Source organism: Salmo salar, chromosome 16 (assembly GCF_965601325.2).
Source record: "Salmo salar chromosome 16, fSalSal1, whole genome shotgun sequence".
NCBI lineage: Eukaryota > Metazoa > Chordata > Actinopteri > Salmoniformes > Salmonidae > Salmo > Salmo salar.
The window spans coordinates 86,438,957-86,456,794 of record NC_138306.1 but is presented as its reverse complement, the minus strand read 5'-3'; the positions used below and the strand labels follow the sequence as shown (position 1 = coordinate 86,456,794).

The following is a 17,838-nucleotide window of genomic DNA, read 5'->3' as shown; positions in this document are numbered from 1 at the left end:
ACAATTATTTAAAGAATTATAGATAGACTACCCCTGGATGCAACCGCTGTGTCAGATTTTAAAATAGCTTTACGGAGAAAGCACATTTTTCAATATTCTGAGTACATAGCTCAGCCATCACGGTGAGCTATTCAGACACCCGCCAAGTTCGGGGCAACCTAAACTCAGAATTAGTATTAGAAATATTCTCTTACCTTTGCTGATCTTCGTCCGAATGCACTCCCAGGACTGCTACTTCCACAGGAAATGTTTTTGTTTGAAATTATCCATATTTATGTACAAATACCTCCGTTTTGTTCATGCGTACAGATCACTTATCCAAAGGCATAACGCGCGAGCGCGGAACGAGAGACGAAAAGTCAAAATGTTCCATTACCGTACTTAGAAGCATGTCAAACGCTGTTTAAAATCAATCTTTATGGTATTTTTAACGTAAAATTGCGATAATATTCCAACCGGACAATAGCATATTCATTCAAGAAGAAAAAGAAGGAACGGCGTGCTCGCGTGACCACGCATATCCAATCCCTTTGTTGCCAGGCAGACCACTCAATAACTGAGCTCCTATTATCTGCCCAGTGACAGGAAAATGCTCAAACCACTTTCTGAAGGCTGTTGACAGCCAATGGAAGCCTTAGGAAGTGCAACGTCCCCCACAGACACTGTAGCTTCGATAGAGAATCAAAAGAAGAACTACAATTCTCAGACTTTCCACTTCCTGCTTGGATTTTTCTCAGGTTTTTGCCTGCCATATGAGTTCTGTTATACTCACAGACACCATTCAAACAGTTTTAGAAACTTCAGAGTGTTTTCTATCCAAATGTACTAATAATATGCATATTCTAGTTTCTGGGCCAGAGTAGTAACCTGTTTAAATTGGGTACGTTTTTCATCCGGCCGTGAAAATACTGCCCTCTAGCCCAGACAGGTTAACTATTCCCAGGTGGCTTCTACTCCCAATTTCTATCTCCCAATTGCATAGAATACTACCTATATCAGGGTTCTCTATACAACATTCTAAAGATAGGTCACCAGGTTAGAATCCGCAATCAAATCTAGAGATCAATGTCCAAACCACACAAGAATCATTAAAATATTTATCTGAATGTAGCCTAGACGTCAATTCCCCAAATCCGTGAATAAAGATTTACTGACCTTCGTCTTGTAGGCTGGGAAAAGCAATGTAGGTTGGATCCAGTCACCGTCCCTGTCAACCTTAGATATTTACCGGCCTGTTATGGAACCCCAATTTCAGGGGACAGGTCTTTAATTAACGAGTCTATGACCCGCCCGTGCACGGTTTTCGGCGTGTTACCTTAGGAAGACAGGGACAGATTTTTGGATCCGGCTCAAAGGACCAATTTGTTAAGAAAATTATGTTCTCAATGTTAACTTCAATTAAAATACTCAGTCTGCCATCCAGAATGTGTAAGATTCTGGTTTAATAACACAGACAGAGGACCAGCTTACAAGAATCAGAATAGTTTATTAAGGAGAGCGCTCTGCAGTTCATACACAAAACATCTATTATATACCAGGCTCCTCATTTACGCACACACATTACACACTAACACTAAGGAGAGTTAATTGTTCTTCCCCAGAACTCTCAACACCGTAAATTCTTACCCAGCCGACAGTTTCATATCTCTGAGATTAGGGAAACCTAGAGGGTTCAAGCTAGGTCAGGTCAACCACAGTTTAACAGTTCTTGATGTTTACTTAAACACACAGACCTCCATTCCTCTCCTATCCTAGTCAATCTGATGAGACTTATGCTTAACCCTTTAGTTACTTATTCTACAGGCTATATAGACCCTATCCCTACATTCAGGGTAGAATTATTTAATCATTTACACTCAAGCAAGAATTCCTTTAACATTAATACACCCCAGAAGAGGTATATTACTTATTTATATTACAAACGAACTACAGTACAGAGAAGGATGTAACATACTTGCATAAGCTACAGTTAAAGACAGCTGTTGATTGCCGAATAATTTGTTTCCTTATGTGAAGGAAAAAATGCTTACGTCACGTCTTTCCATTTTGAAAGAGTATAATTGCAGATAGAACAATGAGACCGATATTTCACCGGATGTATAAACGTGAAGCGTCTGCTTGTTCTGCCCACTACGACTCATTCGTTCCCCGTTTGAAACGACAGGCTGTGGTCTATCTTGGTTTAGTTATAAAAATCTTTGATAATACTGTCCTCCGCTCCTCTTCTTATACCCAGTAACATCATCAAGATTGTCAATGAGGCTTTACATTATTTATGCATATGAAGAATGTATACGATACACTGGTTTGCGCATTGTGGTTCAATTGCTTTTTTTGCATAAATATCATAAAAAAATCCATTTCATTTTGGAATTGAATGTAAGTTTATTGTCCTAATATGAATATTTCTACATGTCAACCTCAGGCACGGGACAAATGGTTCCTGTCTGTGATCACTCTGTAAAGGCATGACAGACAGTGCATAAAGAGGGAAAGGCCAGGGTTGAAAACCCTGTTAGGACAATTATAAACTAGTGATATATCCTAGATGAGTCAGAAACTATTATTAAGTTGTCTTGAAGTTCCCTTTCCCAAAACGTGTCGTCATTGCTCTTAACTACACCCACTCCAGTCCGCTATATAACACACGCACACACACACTCACATTTAAAACAAAAAATATGCTTGATAGCACGAATGTGTCACCATCATTACATAGCAGTATGTACATTGTTTTTACACCATCGTCAACAGACAAACGAAGACAAAAAGCACACTCAATCAAGGTGACATCATTCCACACATAAGCAAACACGGTGTGCAGTTTGACTGTTGTCATTAGCAACCCAGTAAGGCCGAGCCCTACTGGTCCTACTGTGACTAATAACCAATGAGGTGGAGCCCTATTGGTCAGTGTCCGTCTGAGACTTGAGCTTCCTCTCCCAGAGCTTCTGGTGGTCGGAGAATCCCTGCTTCCCCTTGTTGAAGGAGTTGGGGCCTGCTGACGTGGGCGTCTCCCTGTGGTGAACATAGAGAGTTATGTGGTCGTGGACCTAAAGGTTCTAGAAACCACTGCGCTCAGAACTGGTGCGTTGACCAAAATGAAAACATCACGTTGATTAGTAGTAGGTCCACGCTCAAATGACCCATGCAAACACGTGTGGTCATCACGCCTGGTTCAAATCCACCCAAAATACTAACCTATTCCCTATATAGTGCCCTACTTTTGGCCAGGGCTCTCTCCAAAGTGGTCAATATTAGTTAACTAATAGGCAATAGGATGCCATTTCAGAGACGCACACTAGGTAGAATACTTGACAAGGATCTAGGAATAGGTACATTACATTTAAATGATTTATAAACAGAGTATTATGTCAGAAAACCTGGAATTTCAGATAAAATTTGCGAGATATTGTAAAAACATTTTGAGATAATAATTCAAACGTTGTGCTTCTTACCTGCCAATGTTCTTCATCCTCATCTTGGCTTCTGCAGGCATCTCCTCCTCACTCTGTCAGAGCAGAGGAGAAAACAGCTGTTATTACAGCTCTGTGGTTACAGCACAGGCATTAGCATTGATGTTTCACAGCATATGACAGTTTCTTTGCACAACCTACTAATCTATTGGGATATTGTGTGTGTGTGTGTGTGTGTGGGGGGGGGGGGGGGGGGGGGGATGAAGGCGTCCGCATGCTTCCCAGCCAAAACAGTTTGTGCATATATTGTGACAACATTTTGTGACATTTCTGTTTGTTTTGGATTTCGGTGAAGGGTTTTTCGGGTACACAACATTTTCTTTCTAGAGGCAAGCTGAAGTTCGGAGCGGAAGTGTACGCCCCTTCGTCTCTGATTGGTCAACAGTAGGGATTCTTCAGTAGGGGTTCTTCAGTAAAGTCTTTGTCATTCAATGAGAGATTACTTTTCTTTGAAAAATACTGCAAGAAACATCTTAGTTAGATGTAAACTTACACGACTAAGATCTCCTCAGAAAAAACTTCTAAATTAATTACATTTCTTGAGTTCTTTTTTTATTTATTCTGACTATTTTGAGGAAGCGTATACTGGCTACAGTGTCTCAAAATGGACAAACAGTACTATTGCAGCTTTTTTCTCATTTTTCCAGCAAAGTTATTTTAAGAGAGTATGCAAGCACACTCGTTCGGTTCGGCTAGCCGAGTTTGGCTAGGCGCCAGCCGAAATGAAGCATGCTGACGCCTTAACTCACATCATCAGAGTCGACATTGAAAACCGAGGCCAGGGCTGGTTTCTTGGCAGGTACAGGTACAGGCTCTTTGGGTTTCTAAAATGGAGAGATACACACGTCTGTCAACCACACACACTGAGATAGATGTCACACACACACTAACCCCCCCCCCCCCCTAATGGTACTCACACTAGCACCCAGCTTGATGGAGATGGGTGCAGGCTTCTTTATAGGCTGGCTGATCAGACCAAACCCTATCTTGGAGACTTTGGGGGCTGGGGGTACCGGGTGGCTCGAGGTGGACTCCTTCCCCGGGCCAGGGCTGACCTCCTGGGCCGAGCGTTTCCCCCCTCCTCCAGTGCTGGAAGAGACAGTCTTAGTTTTCACACTGCCTTCCTTCTCCTCCGGTCCTGCTGGAGGCGAAACAACTTACCAAGGTGAGCAACTGTTGCCTGGGAAACCAAGGATGAGCTACTGTTACCTGGGAGTGGTTGCCGGGTTACCGGTAGGTGGGTGAACCAATAGAGATCCTATTAAAGGAATTCCTAATTCTATGGGTGAACCTGTTTGGAAGTCGGTGTGTGAAAGGACCAAACACTTCCACTACTGTTGCGGTTATGGTCAGTCTTTTGGTCATAAACCTAGTTAGATATTTAACACTATTGCAATTTACCACATAGCATATGTGCATGCATAGCTTATAGTTCATTGCATATCATGTTACAGATTTGTAACGTTCAACGCATGTTGCATCCTATGCATTTATCTGTCTTAGCTAGATAAATGTGTCTTCTTATGAAACTGGCTGCATGCCAAGTGAAGCCCATATCAGTTGTGTTTACCGACAAAAGTATTTGAAAAAACAATCGTAAACATTGCTCCATCATACATAAGCAGCTGCAGTGGCTAACCTAGCGATCTCGTGTAAAGCTAGCTAGCTAATAAAACCAGCTAGCTATCTAGTTACATCAATGGCTGCTATCTAGCTAGCTGAATGGGGACAGGCCGAAGCTCCGTTCACAAGCGGACACGATGAGCATGGGAATGTTCTATTAGTTACAGCTGGTCGATGTAACGTTATACTTCTAGTCTTATTTCGACAAGACAGCGATACATTGCCCCTAAAGATGTACTAGTATCACCTCCATCATCAGAGAGCCGCTTGCTGCTGTGCTTGTTGTAGTCCGCCATAACATCGGTGACGATGGAAGAAGCGAACGGGCTGGGATTTGTCTAACGATATGGTATAGAACAGCGCCACCTGCCGTTCCGGAATATGAACGGTCTGAACACAACAACAACAACCAAAAACGAATTTACTCCCAATGACTCATACCAAAATCATCAAAGAATAATATACCAATGTATTATCTTTATCAGATTCTTTATGTGTGTATTTGTCTCTCTTTGTATTTTTGTGGTTCGTGCATTAATCGATAGGTGGCGGTGTGTAACGATTTACAAATCTACCTTTTGAAGCGTCGAAGAAGACCTGCCGTCGCTTTGAAATACGTCATTAACAGTCGCCAGTGCCACTCGTGTTGTCAAAATGAAATGTTTACAATGAGAATTATCGTTGTTTTACGTGTATTTAAACACCATAAATCGTTTTAGTTAGTCGATGAGATGTCGGGGGTCAGCTCAGAGCTCATTGACTACCTGGAGGGAAGGATTTCATTCGAGCAGTTTGAAATACGGAGAGAGGAAAGAAAAGCTAAATTGAAGGTAAGTGGGACATCCTCTCTGCATGCTGTAATAACGTTGAAAAGATCAAACTTGTGTACAAGTTTTGGAGCTCGCAATGATATAATATATGCTACTGGAACGCCTTTCACGAATGCCTGTGTTGAAAGCATCTCATCTCGGATCTCTTCTCTCAGGTATCGAACGAAGGACGTTCAGAGGAAGATGAAGAGATTGGACCAGATGACACTCTCCCCAGCACTTTCCACGGCCGCAGCCCGAGAAAATGTTCCAAAAAACGGCCCGCAGGTGTGAGTCTCCACTTGTTCAGTCATGTGTGACTGCTTGGTTTCGACAACACGGATCTTCTGCTCCCCACAATCTTGTATTAGCCCGCTGAGCTAAAGCCTAGGCACTCTTCATGTTTTCTTAAGCAATTCCAGTCAAGTCATTGTTGTATGCCAACTATCCACCTCTTCTGTCCTTGCCAGCGGATCCCGAGGAAGGCGTCAGCCCCTCTGTCCAGAAAGCCTTTGCCTCGATGATGGGGGAGGGAACAGAGACTGAACAGACTGAGGAAGAGGAGGATGATGATGATTATGAAGAAGAGGAGGAAGAGGAGCAAGAGGAGGAGGAGAGGAAGGTTGAAGCTAAAGAAGACGAGGAAGGCCCCTCAGCTGGGGATGTCTTTGCTCTGGAAATGGAGCTTAACCGAGAGAACAAGAAGATGATGAAGGTGACAATGAGATAAAGGCCCGTCGTCATTCTAACATGGTTCACAAGACTGTTAGCCCTCTGAGCCTTGACATTAGATCAGGGAGCTAACGCGATGTTAGCCATAGTTTGACCATAGAGGTGTTGTGTATGCGATACTAGTTGAATTATGGCTAGTCTCAGGCAAAGTTAGTCTAGTCACCATTTGAGCCTGGTTCACTGGTCATGCTGCAGTGTTTGTTGACACGGGACTATTGATGGTGATTGATGGTGATTCTGTACTGTCCAGGAGAGACGTAACCGCAGCAAGCTGCCCCGGGCCCTGAGGGGCCTCATGGGAGAAGCCAACATCCGTTACGCCCGCGGAGACAAGGAGGATGCCGTCCTGATGTGTATGGAGATCATCAGACAGGGTAGGTAGTGTTCCAGGATAGAGGAGATAATCAGACAGGAAGCTAGTGTTCCTGGACATAGGAGATCATCTGACAGGATGCCTAGTGTTCCTGGACAGAGGAGATAATCAGACAGGGTGGGTAGTGTTCCAGGACAGAGGAGATCATCTGACAGGGTGGGTAGTGTTCCAGGATAGAGGAGATCATCAGACAGGATGGGTAGTGTTCCAGGATAGCGGAGATCATCAGACAGGATGGGTAGTGTTCCAGGATAGAGGAGATCATCAGACAGGATGGGTAGTGTTCCAGGATAGCGGAGATCATCAGACAGAATGGGTAGTGTTCCAGGATAGAGGAGATCATCAGACAGGATGGGTAGTGTTCCAGGATAGAGGAGATCATCAGACAGGATGGGTAGTGTTCCAGGATAGAGGAGATCATCAGACAGGATGGGTCGTGTTCCAGGATAGAGGAGATCATCTGACAGGATGGGTCGTGTTCCAGGATAGAGGAGATCATCTGACAGGATGGGTCGTGTTCCAGGATAGAGGAGATCATCTGACAGGATGGGTCGTGTTCCAGGATAGAGGAGATCATCTGACAGGATGGGTCGTGTTCCAGGACAGAGGAGATCATCTGACAGGATGGGCAGTGTTCCAGGATAGAGGAGATAATATGACAGGATGGCTAGTGTTCCAGGATGGAGGAGATCATCAGACAGGATGGGCAGTATTCCAGGACAGAGGAGCAACAGACAGGGCATTTATTTGTCACTAGACACTGCTGTAGTAGCCATCTCAATTCACAAAAGTCATTGTAGAGACTTATGCTGCATTCAGGACACGCTGTAACTAGGAAACTGAAAACTCTGAGAAAGATGATATCTGAATTTCTAACTTGGAAAGTATCAGAATCATCCAATAATTAGCTCTACACAAATAGCTTATGTTAATTTTAACTGGGAGGTTCAGAGTTTCCGACTTGTCATGAATGCAGCATTACTGACTGATCTGAATTCATCAAAATTGTCTTTAAAAATATATTAACCAGGAAGTGTCAATGAGGGAGGCCTTCCTGTTAAACGCTGACTAAAATTGAGTCCCACCTAACCCTTCTATTCACCGTTCTCCCACCAGCCCCCCTGGCCTACGAGCCCTTCTCCACCCTGGCTATGATCTATGAAGACCAGGGGGACATGGAGAAGTCTCTACAGTTTGGCCTGATCGCTGCCCATCTCAACCCCAGCGACTGTGAGGAGTGGGTCAAGCTGGCCGACATGTCTCTGGAGCAGGACAACATCAGGCAGGCCATCATCTGCTGCACCAAAGGTGAGGTGACCCCTGACCTCTAACCCTGGCTCTCTGACCCCTGACCTGTGACCTCAAACTGCTAAAATCTGTTTTTTATTTGATTGATTTACTACTAGTTAGAGGTGGTTGATACTGATGGCCAACTAATGCTGGCTTGAGCTATTCATTTTAATTATCTAAGAATTTCAATCAATCAATGGCAACCTCACTGAAATAATTGTCTTCTAACACATTTCTCTATCGTCTGTCTGTCTGTCTGTCTGTCTGTCTGTCTGTCTGTCTGCTGTCTGTCTGTCTGTCTGTCTGTCTGTCTGTCTGTCTGTCTGTCTCCCTTCCTGCTCTCCCTCCCTCCCAGCCATTAAGTATGACCCCAGTAATGTGCGCTACCTATGGGAACGTTGCAGCCTGTATGAGCAGGTGGGGGAACACAAGCAGTCCATGGATGGGTACCGCCGTATCCTCAACCTACTGCCCCCTACTGACGGAGAGCACTTCATGCAGCTGTCACGAGACATGGCCAAGTGAGGCTAGTCCGCCATGCACATGTACACAGATACACACACACACACACACACATCCAGATACTGCACAAACTCATTCACATCTGTATAGACACAGACAATACACACAAGCAATGGGGGTGTTAGGTTCAGTGTGTAACGGTGATGTGTGTGTGTGTTAGGTTCAGTGTGTAACGGTGATGTGTGTGTGTTAGGTTCAGTGTGTACCGGTGATGTGTGTGTGTGTGTTAGGTTCAGTGTGTAACGGTGATGTGTGTGTGTGTGTTAGGTTCAGTGTGTAACGGTGATGTGTGTTAGGTTCAGTGTGTAACGGTGATGTGTGTGTGTGTGTTAGGTTCAGTGTGTAACGGTGATGTGTGTTAGGTTCAGTGTGTAACGGTGATGTGTGTGTGTTAGGTTCAGTGTGTAACGGTGATGTGTGTGTGTTAGGTTCAGTGTGTAACGGTGATGTGTGTGTGTGTGTTAGGTTCAGTGTGTAACGGTGATGTGTGTTAGGTTCAGTGTGTAACGGTGATGTGTGTTAGGTTCAGTGTGTAACGGTGATGTGTGTGTGTGTGTTAGGTTCAGTGTGTAACGGTGATGTGTGTGTGTGTTAGGTTCAGTGTGTAACGGTGATGTGTGTTAGGTTCAGTGTGTAACGGTGATGTGTGTGTGTGTGTGTTAGGTTCAGTGTGTAACGGTGATGTGTGTGTGTGTTAGGTTCAGTGTGTAACGGTGATGTGTGTGTGTTAGGTTCAGTGTGTAACGGTGATGTGTGTTAGGTTCAGTGTGTAACGGTGATGTGTGTGTGTGTGTGTTAGGTTCAGTGTGTAACGGTGATGTGTGTGTGTGTGTTAGGTTCAGTGTGTAACGGTGATGTGTGTGTTCCCTCTCCAGAAGCTACTATGAGAGTAGTGACCTGCCGTCAGCCATGGGGGTGATGGAGGAGGCCCTGAGGAGACACCCAGAGCTGGTGACAGACGAGAGCATCAACATGGCTGCTGAGCTCTACATCGCCAACCACCAACACAGCAAGGCCCTTCAGGTAGGTGTGTGTGTGTTAGTTTCATAGACCTGTGGTGTGTGTGTGTGTGTGTGTGTGTTAGTTTCATAGACCTGTGTGTGTGTGTGTGTTAGTTTCATAGACCTGTGTGTGTGTGTGTGTGTGTTAGTTTCATAGACCTGTGTGTGTGTGTGTGTGTGTGTGTGTTAGTTTCATAGACCTGTGTGTGTGTGTGTGTGTGTGTGTTAGTTTCATAGACCTGTGTGTGTGTGTGTGTGTGTGTGTTAGTTTCATAGACCTGTGTGTGTGTGTTAGTTTCATAGACCTGTGTGTGTGTGTGTGTGTGTGTGTGTGTGTGTGTGTGTGTGTGTGTGTGTGTGTGTGTGTGTGTGTGTGTGTGTGTGTGTGTGTGTGTTAGTTTCATAGACCTGTGTGTGTGTGTGTTAGTTTCATAGACCTGTGTGTGTGTGTGTTAGTTTCATAGACCTGTGTGTGTGTGTGTGTGTGTGTGTTAGTTTCATAGACCTGTGTGTGTGTGTGTGTGTGTGTGTGTGTTAGTTTCATAGACCTGTGTGTGTGTGTTAGTTTCATAGACCTGTGTGTGTGTGTGTGTGTTAGTTTCATAGACCTGTGTGTGTGTGTGTGTGTGTGTGTTAGTTTCATAGACCTGTGTGTGTGTGTGTGTGTGTGTGTGTGTGTGTGTGTTAGTTTCATAGACCTGTGTGTGTGTGTTAGTTTCATAGACCTGTGTGTGTGTGTTAGTTTCATAGACCTGTGTGTGTGTGTTAGTTTCATAGACCTGTGTGTGTGTGTGTGTGTGTGTGTGTTAGTTTCATAGACCTGTGTGTGTGTGTGTGTGTGTGTGTGTGTGTGTTAGTTTCATAGACCTGTGTGTGTGTGTGTGTGTTAGTTTCATAGACCTGTGTGTGTGTGTGTGTGTGTGTTAGTTTCATAGACCTGTGTGTGTGTGTGTGTGTGTGTGTGTGTGTGTGTGTGTGTGTGTGTGTGTGTGTGTGTGTGTGTGTGTGTGTGTGACCAGTGTTTTCCCTCCTCAGGTTCTAGTCCAGTTCTGCGGGATCGTCCTGGAGAGAGGAGAACCTAAGCCAGACCATGCAGAAGAGGAGAACCCAGAGGGGCAAGAGAAGATGGAAGCAGAGGAGAACCCAGAGGGGCAGGAGAAGATGGAAGCAGAGGAGAACCCAGAGGAGAACCCAGAGGAGCAGAAGAAGATGGAAGCAGAGGAGAACCCAGATAAAGAAAAGGAGATGGAAACAAAGACAACAGAGGAGACTGGAGGTCTGTCCTACTGTCCTACTGTCTGGATCTAGGACTTCATTATGAAGTCTGTCCTACTGTCTGGATCTAGGACTTCATTATGAAGTCTGTCCTACTGTCCTACTGTCTGGATCTAGGACTTCATTATGAAGTCTGTCCTACTGTCCTACTGTCTGGATCTAGGACTTCATTATGAAGTCTGTCCTACTGTCCTACTGTCTGGATCTAGGACTTCATTATGAAGTCTGTTCTACTGTCTGGATCTAGGACTTCATTATGAAGTCTGTCCTACTGTCTGGATCTAGGACTTCATTATGAAGTCTGTTCTACTGTCTGGATCTAGGACTTCATTATGAAGTCTGTCCTACTGTCTGGATCTAGGACTTCATTATGAAGTCTGTCCTACTGTCTGGATCTAGGACTTCATTATGAAGTCTATCCTACTGTCCTACTGTCCTACTGTCTGGATCTAGGACTTCATTATGAAGTCTATCCTACTGTCCTACTGTCTGGATCTAGGACTTCATTATGAAGTCTGTCCTACTGTCCTACTGTCTGGATCTAGGACTTCATTATGAAGTCTGTCCTACTGTCTGGATCTAGGACTTCATTATGAAGTCTATCCTACTGTCCTACTGTCCTACTGTCTGGATCTAGGACTTCATTATGAAGTCTATCCTACTGTCCTACTGTCTGGATCTAGGACTTCATTATGAAGTCTGTCCTACTGTCCTACTGTCTGGATCTAGGACTTCATTATGAAGTCTGTCCTAATGTCTGGATCTAGGACTTCATTATGAAGTCTGTCCTACTGTCCTACTGTCTGGATCTAGGACTTCATTATGAAGTCTATCCTACTGTCCTACTGTCTGGATCTAGGACTTCATTATGAAGTCTGTCCTAATGTCTGGATCTAGGACTTCATTATGAAGTCTGCCCTACTGTCCTACTGTCTGGATCTAGGACTTCATTATGAAGTCTGTCCTACTGTCCTACTGTCTGGATCTAGGACTTCATTATGAAGTCTATCCTACTGTCCTACTGTCTGGATCTAGGACTTCATTATGAAGTCTGTCCTAATGTCTGGATCTAGGACTTCATTATGAAGTCTGTCCTACTGTCCTACTGTCTGGATCTAGGATTTCATTATGAAGTCTGTCCTACTGTCTGGATCTAGGACTTCATTATGAAGTCTGTCCTACTGTCTGGATCTAGGACCTCATTATGAAGTCTGTCCTACTGTCCTACTGTCTGGATCTAGGACTTCATTATGAAGTCTGTCCTACTGTCTGGATCTAGGACTTCATTATGAAGTCTGTCCTACTGTCCTACTGTCTGGATCTAGGACTTCATTATGAAGTCTATTCTACTGTCCTACTGTCCTACTGTCTGGATCTAGGACTTCATTATGAAGTCTATCCTACTGTCCTACTGTCCTACTGTCTGGATCTAGGACTTCATTATGAAGTCTGTCCTACTGTCTGGATCTAGGACTTCATTATGAAGTCTGTCCTACTGTCCTACTGTCTGGATCTAGGACTTCATTATGAAGTCTGTCCTTTGCTGTCCTACTGTCTGGATCTAGGACTTCATTATGAAGTCTGTCCTACTGTCCTACTGTCTGGATCTAGGACTTCATTATGAAGTCTGTCCTACTGTCCTACTGTCTGGATCTAGGACTTCATTATGAAGTCTGTCCTACTGTCTGGATCTAGGACTTCATTATGAAGTCTGTCCTACTGTCTGGATCTAGGACTTCATTATGAAGTCTGTTCTACTGTCCTACTGTCTGGATCTAGGACTTCATTATGAAGTCTGTCCTACTGTCTGGATCTAGGACTTCATTATGAAGTCTGTCCTACTGTCTGGATCTAGGACTTCATTATGAAGTCTGTCCTACTGTCTGGATCTAGGACTTCATTATGAAGTCTGTCCTACTGTCTGGATCTAGGACTTCATTATGAAGTCTGTCCTACTGTCCTACTGTCTGGATCTAGGACTTCATTATGAAGTCTGTCCTACTGTCTGGATCTAGGACTTCATTATGAAGTCTGTCCTACTGTCTGGATCTAGGACTTCATTATGAAGTCTGTCCTACTGTCTGGATCTAGGACTTCATTATGAAGTCTGTCCTACTGTCTGGATCTAGGACTTCATTATGAAGTCTGTCCTACTGTCTGGATCTAGGACTTCATTATGAAGTCTGTCCTACTGTCTGGATCTAGGACTTCATTATGAAGTCTCTGTCCTACTGTCTGGATCTAGGACTTCATTATGAAGATGTCTACTGTCCTACTGTCTGGATCTAGGACTTCATTATGAAGTCTGTCCTACTGTCTGGATCTAGGACTTCATTATGAAGTCTGTCCTAATGTCTGGATCTAGGACTTCATTATGAAGTCTGTCCTAATGTCTGGATCTAGGACTTCATTATGAAGTCTGTCCTACTGTCTGGATCTAGGACTTCATTATGAAGTCTGTCCTACTGTCCTACTGTCTGGATCTAGGACTTCATTATGAAGTCAGTCCTTTGCTGTCCTACTGTCTGGATCTAGGACTTTATTATGAAGTCTGTCCTACTGTCCTACTGTCTGGATCTAGGACTTCATTATGAAGTCTGTCCTACTGTCCTACTGTCTGGATCTAGGACTTCATTATGAAGTCTGTCCTACTGTCTGGATCTAGGACTTCATTATGAAGTCTGTTCTACTGTCCTACTGTCTGGATCTAGGACTTCATTATGAAGTCTGTCCTACTGTCTGGATCTAGGACTTCATTATGAAGTCTGTCCTACTGTCTGGATCTAGGACTTCATTATGAAGTCTGTCCTACTGTCTGGATCTAGGACTTCATTATGAAGTCTGTTCTACTGTCTGGATCTAGGACTTCATTATGAAGTCTGTCCTACTGTCTGGATCTAGGACTTCATTATGAAGTCTGTCCTACTGTCTGGATCTAGGACTTCATTATGAAGTCTGTCCTAATGTCTGGATCTAGGACTTCATTATGAAGTCGGTCCTACTGTCTGGATCTAGGACTTCATTATGAAGTCGGTCCTACTGTCTGGATCTAGGACTTCATTATGAAGTCTGTCCTACTGTCTGGATCTAGGACCTCATTATGAAGTCTGTCCTACTGTCCTACTGTCTGGATCTAGGACTTCATTATGAAGTCTGTCCTACTGTCTGGATCTAGGACTTCATTATGAAGTCTGTCCTACTGTCCTACTGTCTGGATCTAGGACTTCATTATGAAGTCTGTCCTTTGCCGTCCTACTGTCTGGATCTAGGACTTCATTATGAAGTCTGTCCTACTGTCCTACTGTCTGGATCTAGGACTTCATTATGAAGTCTGTCCTACTGTCCTACTGTCTGGATCTAGGACTTCATTATGAAGTCTGTCCTACTGTCCTACTGTCTGGATCTAGGACTTCATTATGAAGTCTGTCCTTTGCTGTCCTACTGTCTGGATCTAGGACTTCATTATGAAGTCTGTCCTACTGTCCTACTGTCTGGATCTAGGACTTCATTATGAAGTCTGTCCTACTGTCCTACTGTCTGGATCTAGGACTTCATTATGAAGTCTGTCCTACTGTCTGGATCTAGGACTTCATTATGAAGTCTGTTCTACTGTCTGGATCTAGGACTTCATTATGAAGTCTGTCCTACTGTCTGGATCTAGGACTTCATTATGAAGTCTGTCCTACTGTCTGGATCTAGGACTTCATTATGAAGTCTGTCCTACTGTCTGGATCTAGGACTTCATTATGAAGTCGGTCCTACTGTCTGGATCTAGGACTTCATTATGAAGTCTGTCCTACTGTCTGGATCTAGGACCTCATTATGAAGTCTGTCCTACTGTCCTACTGTCTGGATCTAGGACTTCATTATGAAGTCTGTCCTACTGTCTGGATCTAGGACTTCATTATGAAGTCTGTCCTACTGTCTGGATCTAGGACTTCATTATGAAGTCTGTCCTACTGTCCTACTGTCTGGATCTAGGACTTCATTATGAAGTCTGTCCTACTGTCCTACTGTCTGGATCTAGGACTTCATTATGAAGTCTGTCCTACTGTCCTACTGTCTGGATCTAGGACTTCATTATGAAGTCTGTCCTACTGTCTGGATCTAGGACTTCATTATGAAGTCTGTCCTACTGTCTGGATCTAGGACTTCATTATGAAGTCTGTCCTACTGTCCTACTGTCTGGATCTAGGACTTCATTATGAAGTCTGTCCTACTGTCCTACTGTCTGGATCTAAGACTTCATTATGAAGTCTGTCCTTTGCTGTCCTACTGTCTGGATCTAGGACTTCATTATGAAGTCTGTGCTACTGTCCTACTGTCTGGATCTAGGACTTCATTATGAAGTCTGTCCTACTGTCCTACTGTCTGGATCTAGGACTTCATTATGAAGTCTGTCCTACTGTCTGGATCTAGGACTTCATTATGAAGTCTGTTCTACTGTCCTACTGTCTGGATCTAGGACTTCATTATGAAGTCTGTCCTACTGTCTGGATCTAGGACTTCATTATGAAGTCTGTCCTACTGTCTGGATCTAGGACTTCATTATGAAGTCTGTCCTACTGTCTGGATCTAGGACTTCATTATGAAGTCTGTTCTACTGTCTGGATCTAGGACTTCATTATGAAGTCTGTCCTACTGTCTGGATCTAGGACTTCATTATGAAGTCTGTCCTACTGTCTGGATCTAGGACTTCATTATGAAGTCTGTCCTACTGTCTGGATCTAGGACTTCATTATGAAGTATGTTCTACTGTCCTACTGTCTGGATCTAGGACTTCATTATGAAGTCTGTCCTACTGTCTGGATCTAGGACTTCATTATGAAGTCTGTCCTAATGTCTAGATCTTGGACTTCATTATGAAGTCTGTCCTACTGTCTGGATCTAGGACTTCATTATGAAGTCGGTCCTACTGTCTGGATCTAGGACCTCATTATGAAGTCTGTCCTACTGTCCTACTGTCTGGATCTAGGACTTCATTATGAAGTCTGTCCTAATGTCTAGATCTTGGACTTCATTATGAAGTCTGTCCTACTGTCTGGATCTAGGACTTCATTATGAAGTCTGTCCTACTGTCTGGATCTAGGACCTCATTATGAAGTCTGTCCTACTGTCCTACTGTCTGGATCTAGGACTTCATTATGAAGTCTGTCCTACTGTCTGGATCTAGGACTTCATTATGAAGTCTGTCCTACTGTCCTACTGTCTGGATCTAGGACTTCATTATGAAGTCTGTCCTTTGCCGTCCTTCTGTCTGGATCTAGGACTTCATTATGAAGTCTGTCCTACTGTCCTACTGTCTGGATCTAGGACTTCATTATGAAGTCTGTCCTACTGTCCTACTGTCTGGATCTAGGACTTCATTATGAAGTCTGTCCTACTGTCCTACTGTCTGGATCTAGGACTTCATTATGAAGTCTGTCCTTTGCTGTCCTACTGTCTGGATCTAGGACTTCATTATGAAGTCTGTCCTACTGTCTGGATCTAGGACTTCATTATGAAGTCTGTCCTACTGTCTGGATCTAGGACTTCATTATGAAGTCGGTCCTACTGTCTGGATCTAGGACTTCATTATGAAGTCTGTCCTACTGTCTGGATCTAGGACCTCATTATGAAGTCTGTCCTACTGTCCTACTGTCTGGATCTAGGACTTCATTATGAAGTCTGTCCTACTGTCTGGATCTAGGACTTCATTATGAAGTCTGTCCTACTGTCTGGATCTAGGACTTCATTATGAAGTCTGTCCTTTGCCGTCCTACTGTCTGGATCTAGGACTTCATTATGAAGTCTGTCCTACTGTCTGGATCTAGGACTTCATTATGAAGTCTGTCCTACTGTCTGGATCTAGGACTTCATTATGAAGTCGGTCCTACTGTCTGGATCTAGGACTTCATTATGAAGTCTGTCCTACTGTCCTACTGTCTGGATCTAGGACTTCATTATGAAGTCTGTCCTTTGCTGTCCTACTGTCTGGATCTAGGACTTCATTATGAAGTCTGTCCTACTGTCTGGATCTAGGACTTCATTATGAAGTCTGTCCTACTGTCTGGATCTAGGACTTCATTATGAAGTCGGTCCTACTGTCTGGATCTAGGACTTCATTATGAAGTCTGTCCTACTGTCTGGATCTAGGACCTCATTATGAAGTCTGTCCTACTGTCCTACTGTCTGGATCTAGGACTTCATTATGAAGTCTGTCCTACTGTCTGGATCTAGGACTTCATTATGAAGTCTGTCCTACTGTCTGGATCTAGGACTTCATTATGAAGTCTGTCCTTTGCCGTCCTACTGTCTGGATCTAGGACTTCATTATGAAGTCTGTCCTACTGTCCTACTGTCTGGATCTAGGACTTCATTATGAAGTCTGTCCTACTGTCCTACTGTCTGGATCTAGGACTTCATTATGAAGTCTGTCCTACTGTCCTACTGTCTGGATCTAGGACTTCATTATGAAGTCTGTCCTTTGCTGTCCTACTGTCTGGATCTAGGACTTCATTATGAAGTCTGTCCTACTGTCCTACTGTCTGGATCTAGGACTTCATTATGAAGTCTGTCCTACTGTCCTACTGTCTGGATCTAGGACTTCATTATGAAGTCTGTCCTACTGTCTGGATCTAGGACTTCATTATGAAGTCTGTTCTACTGTCCTACTGTCTGGATCTAGGACTTCATTATGAAGTCTGTCCTACTGTCTGGATCTAGGACTTCATTATGAAGTCTGTCCTACTGTCTGG

At 43.9% G+C, this 17,838-nt stretch overlaps 2 protein-coding genes across 5 annotated transcripts in view; one reads left to right on the top strand and one right to left on the bottom strand.

Annotated features, from left to right (window-relative positions):
• Nucleotides 1–1,466: 1,466 nt before the first annotated feature.
• On the bottom strand, nt 1,467–5,456 carry LOC106574824 (PEST proteolytic signal-containing nuclear protein). Of its 2 annotated transcripts, none has more exons than XM_014150915.3 (5): nt 5,347–5,456; nt 4,394–4,617; nt 4,226–4,300; nt 3,459–3,511; nt 1,467–3,018 (listed from the first exon to the last, which is right to left on the bottom strand). In XM_014150915.3, the coding sequence occupies exons 1-5, from the start codon at nt 5,393–5,395 to the stop codon at nt 2,904–2,906; spliced, it is 516 nt and encodes a 171-aa protein (XP_014006390.1). In that variant the 5' UTR covers nt 5,396–5,456; the 3' UTR covers nt 1,467–2,903. The 2 variants fall into 2 exon arrangements, with proteins under 2 accessions (XP_014006390.1, XP_014006391.1); XM_014150916.3 differs by having other exon boundaries at nt 4,394–4,614; nt 5,347–5,450.
• Nucleotides 5,457–5,726: 270 nt separating this feature from the next.
• Nucleotides 5,727–17,838, top strand: part of LOC106592813 (general transcription factor 3C polypeptide 3) — an 84,340-nt gene continuing 72,228 nt past the window's right edge. For all 3 annotated transcript variants that reach the window (XM_082963123.1, XM_082963124.1, XM_082963125.1), the window contains exons 1-8: nt 5,727–5,929; nt 6,085–6,196; nt 6,379–6,623; nt 6,891–7,014; nt 8,130–8,321; nt 8,659–8,824; nt 9,701–9,848; nt 10,862–11,102. In XM_082963123.1, coding sequence (XP_082819249.1) covers nt 5,831–5,929; nt 6,085–6,196; nt 6,379–6,623; nt 6,891–7,014; nt 8,130–8,321; nt 8,659–8,824; nt 9,701–9,848; nt 10,862–11,102 — 1,327 coding nt within the window. In that variant the 5' untranslated portion in view covers nt 5,727–5,830. The remainder of the gene's footprint in view (nt 5,930–6,084; nt 6,197–6,378; nt 6,624–6,890; nt 7,015–8,129; nt 8,322–8,658; nt 8,825–9,700; nt 9,849–10,861; nt 11,103–17,838) is intronic.

Excerpts from the sequence above, each read along its gene's own strand:
- LOC106574824 (XM_014150915.3), bottom strand. The coding sequence starts at position 5,395 with ATGGCGGACTACAACAAGCACAGCAGCAAGCGGCTCTCTGATGATGGA. Across the intron at positions 4,301-4,393 it reads CCATCAAGCTGGGTGCTAGT|AAACCCAAAGAGCCTGTACC; the intron begins GTGAGTACCATT and ends TCTCCATTTTAG. Across the intron at positions 3,512-4,225 it reads TCAATGTCGACTCTGATGAT|AGTGAGGAGGAGATGCCTGC; the intron begins GTGAGTTAAGGC and ends CTGCTCTGACAG.